This window comes from Sinocyclocheilus rhinocerous, unplaced genomic scaffold (assembly GCF_001515625.1).
Source record: "Sinocyclocheilus rhinocerous isolate Xijiao unplaced genomic scaffold, SAMN03320098_v1.1 scaffold19, whole genome shotgun sequence".
Taxonomy (NCBI): Eukaryota; Metazoa; Chordata; class Actinopteri; order Cypriniformes; family Cyprinidae; genus Sinocyclocheilus; species Sinocyclocheilus rhinocerous.
In genome coordinates, this window is record NW_015638975.1 from 2,993,827 (window position 1) to 2,996,122 (window position 2,296).

A 2,296-nucleotide genomic window follows, 5' to 3' on the forward strand; every position below is an offset into this window, starting at 1 on the left:
CGAGGAGAGGTCTTGACGTGCGTATAGTGGTCTATACCGAGGAGATCTGGGCTGCAGCTTCAGAAGACGCATTTTTCGTTACTCCTCTAACCTTAAGGGGGCTTTTTAGCTTTTGGTTAGCTATCCGTTTCTGGAAAACATCTGAATCATTTTATAACCAAAGCCAGCTGCTGCACAAGTCGATGCATGCGTGTGAGTGAGTGTGTGTGTGTGTGTGTATTCGTTTGCATGAGGAAGAGGGAGAGAGTGTGAGAGTATCTGTTCGCTTTGCTCTCCAAAAAGGAAAGAAAGAAAGGGGGAAAAAAACGCTTGGACGTCCTTTTCCTGCCGAAACTTTTTTTTTTAGGAATGAACGCCGAGACGTGCGTTTCATACTGCGAAATGACATCCATGGATTCATATTATAGCCCATCTGCACCGCAAGGTAGGGATCACCAGGCGAACCCTTTCAGGACATTCCAGGCGAGTGACACCAAATACAGCCCCGCTTTCCTGACCAACAAAGGTCAGGCGTACGGGGAAAAATCTGGGAGCCCGTTCCAGCTGGAATGCCAGTCATTGGATGCCACTGCTGGGGAAGGCACCTTTAACAAATACCACCTCTTCATGCAGAGGTCCTCCTGCAAAACTCCCCCAGACAGCAGCAAACTCCAGCAGGAAAGCGGACACAACGGAGGGCTCATCGCGTGTTATGGTGAGTTTAAAACAAGGCATTTGTAAAACAGTCTTAGTACGCAGAGAGAAGCAACTCGAGATGTGTTCTTCCTTCTCGTTTTTACGGCAAATAAATGCAGAGCAAGAGTACAAGCAGGTTCTAGAAGCGTAGCATTCAACTGCATTGACATTAATGTTTTTATGACTCTGTTAAAACAGGATAATCTGCAAAGGCCTCCAGTAAAAAGCTACAATTAGACCAGGTTATTATACTTGAGAGGCAGTTATTCATATTAATAATCACATTAGAGTAAAGTCCATCTGTAGGCTAATATTTACAAAGCAAATGCAGTGGACTTCACAACTTACTACCTATATAACTGGCTCAGCTATCACAGTAACACAATTAGGAAGAGGCATAACCTCCCCGGCTATTACATTTTACCTTTGAAGACCGAATTAAATTATATTTAATGCGATAATCTGAATTACAATCCTTAATACTGGATCTGAATCAGACAATTGAATTAACACGTTTCGGAAGGCAAACGCAACTAATTTTATACGCTTTTACAAGTTGTCGACGACACATTGAGTGTTTTGAAATGTTCTCTCACTTGTATGATAGCAGGCTCGGATCTATATAGGCTACCAATATGAAAACCCATCAAGGCTAGCAAAGCCAAGACTAAGAGAACATTTTTTGCACAATTCTAACAGATATGCAAGCGCGTAGCTACTCCTGCACTAAGAACATTGAGTGGTGTGCTTTGGAATTAGCTATATGCAATAAAAATTTTCAAAATTCCATATATGTTCATTGTTAAACATTATTGTGAGAATCGGAAGCTTTGCACTGAAAACTGAACTAGCACACAAAAGCGTAAGAGTTCTTTTAACCAATAGGGTGGTACAACCAAGTTGTACATTTAGTAATAAACTCTGTAGAGTCATTTCACCTTCAATAATTGTATATTTAAAAAAGTAACCCACTTATTTATTTATTTCAACACGTTCTGGCAATCTGTGGATGAAGCCTAGTGTTCGTGGATGGAAACGGCCCTGAGGGCTTGTAAAGGAAGCTAGGAAACTAAATAAGTTCAGCATTAGATACACGAGAACTTTTCTCAGGATTCCCGTCCTTTGACATCCATCACTATCCCATACTATTTATTAATAGTAGTAATAATAATAATAATACGATACGAATGACCTTATTATAAAATAAATAAATAAATAAAGTCTAAAATAGGAGGGAAATAGGAGGGACACGGAAGCCAAAGAGTTGGTAGCGGTAGCCCATAATGAGGTTGGGAAAATGTTTCAATGTGTCCATAAAAAGTCTTCTGCAAATGTTTGTTTTAGTTAATGCATTTTTAACAATGCACATATTTTAAGCTGACACTAATGTGTTTAAGATTCAACGAATTTTTTCGACTTTAAAACGTTAGGTGTGCTGTGCGACCATATATTAAAGCTGAGCTGTCTGGTGCTTAAAATAATAGAAAAACAGTTTTATAATCACTAAAGCCATTTGTAAGACTGCATTATTTTTGTCTCATTCAAAAGTAGAATATATTGCCAAAAAAAAAAAAAAAAAAAAAACTTTCGGCGGGGGTGGGGCAAAAAAAAAAAAAAAGGT

At 39.1% G+C, this 2,296-nt stretch overlaps 1 protein-coding gene across 1 annotated transcript in view; it reads left to right on the plus strand.

Annotated features, from left to right (window-relative positions):
* The first annotated feature begins 348 nt into the window (after nucleotides 1-348).
* The window catches only part of LOC107750553 (homeobox protein aristaless-like 4), a 19,791-nt gene continuing 17,843 nt past the window's right edge, over nucleotides 349-2,296 (plus strand). The window contains exon 1 of the mRNA XM_016566006.1: nucleotides 349-694. Within this exon, the coding sequence (XP_016421492.1) occupies nucleotides 349-694 (346 nt within the window). The remainder of the gene's footprint in view (nucleotides 695-2,296) is intronic.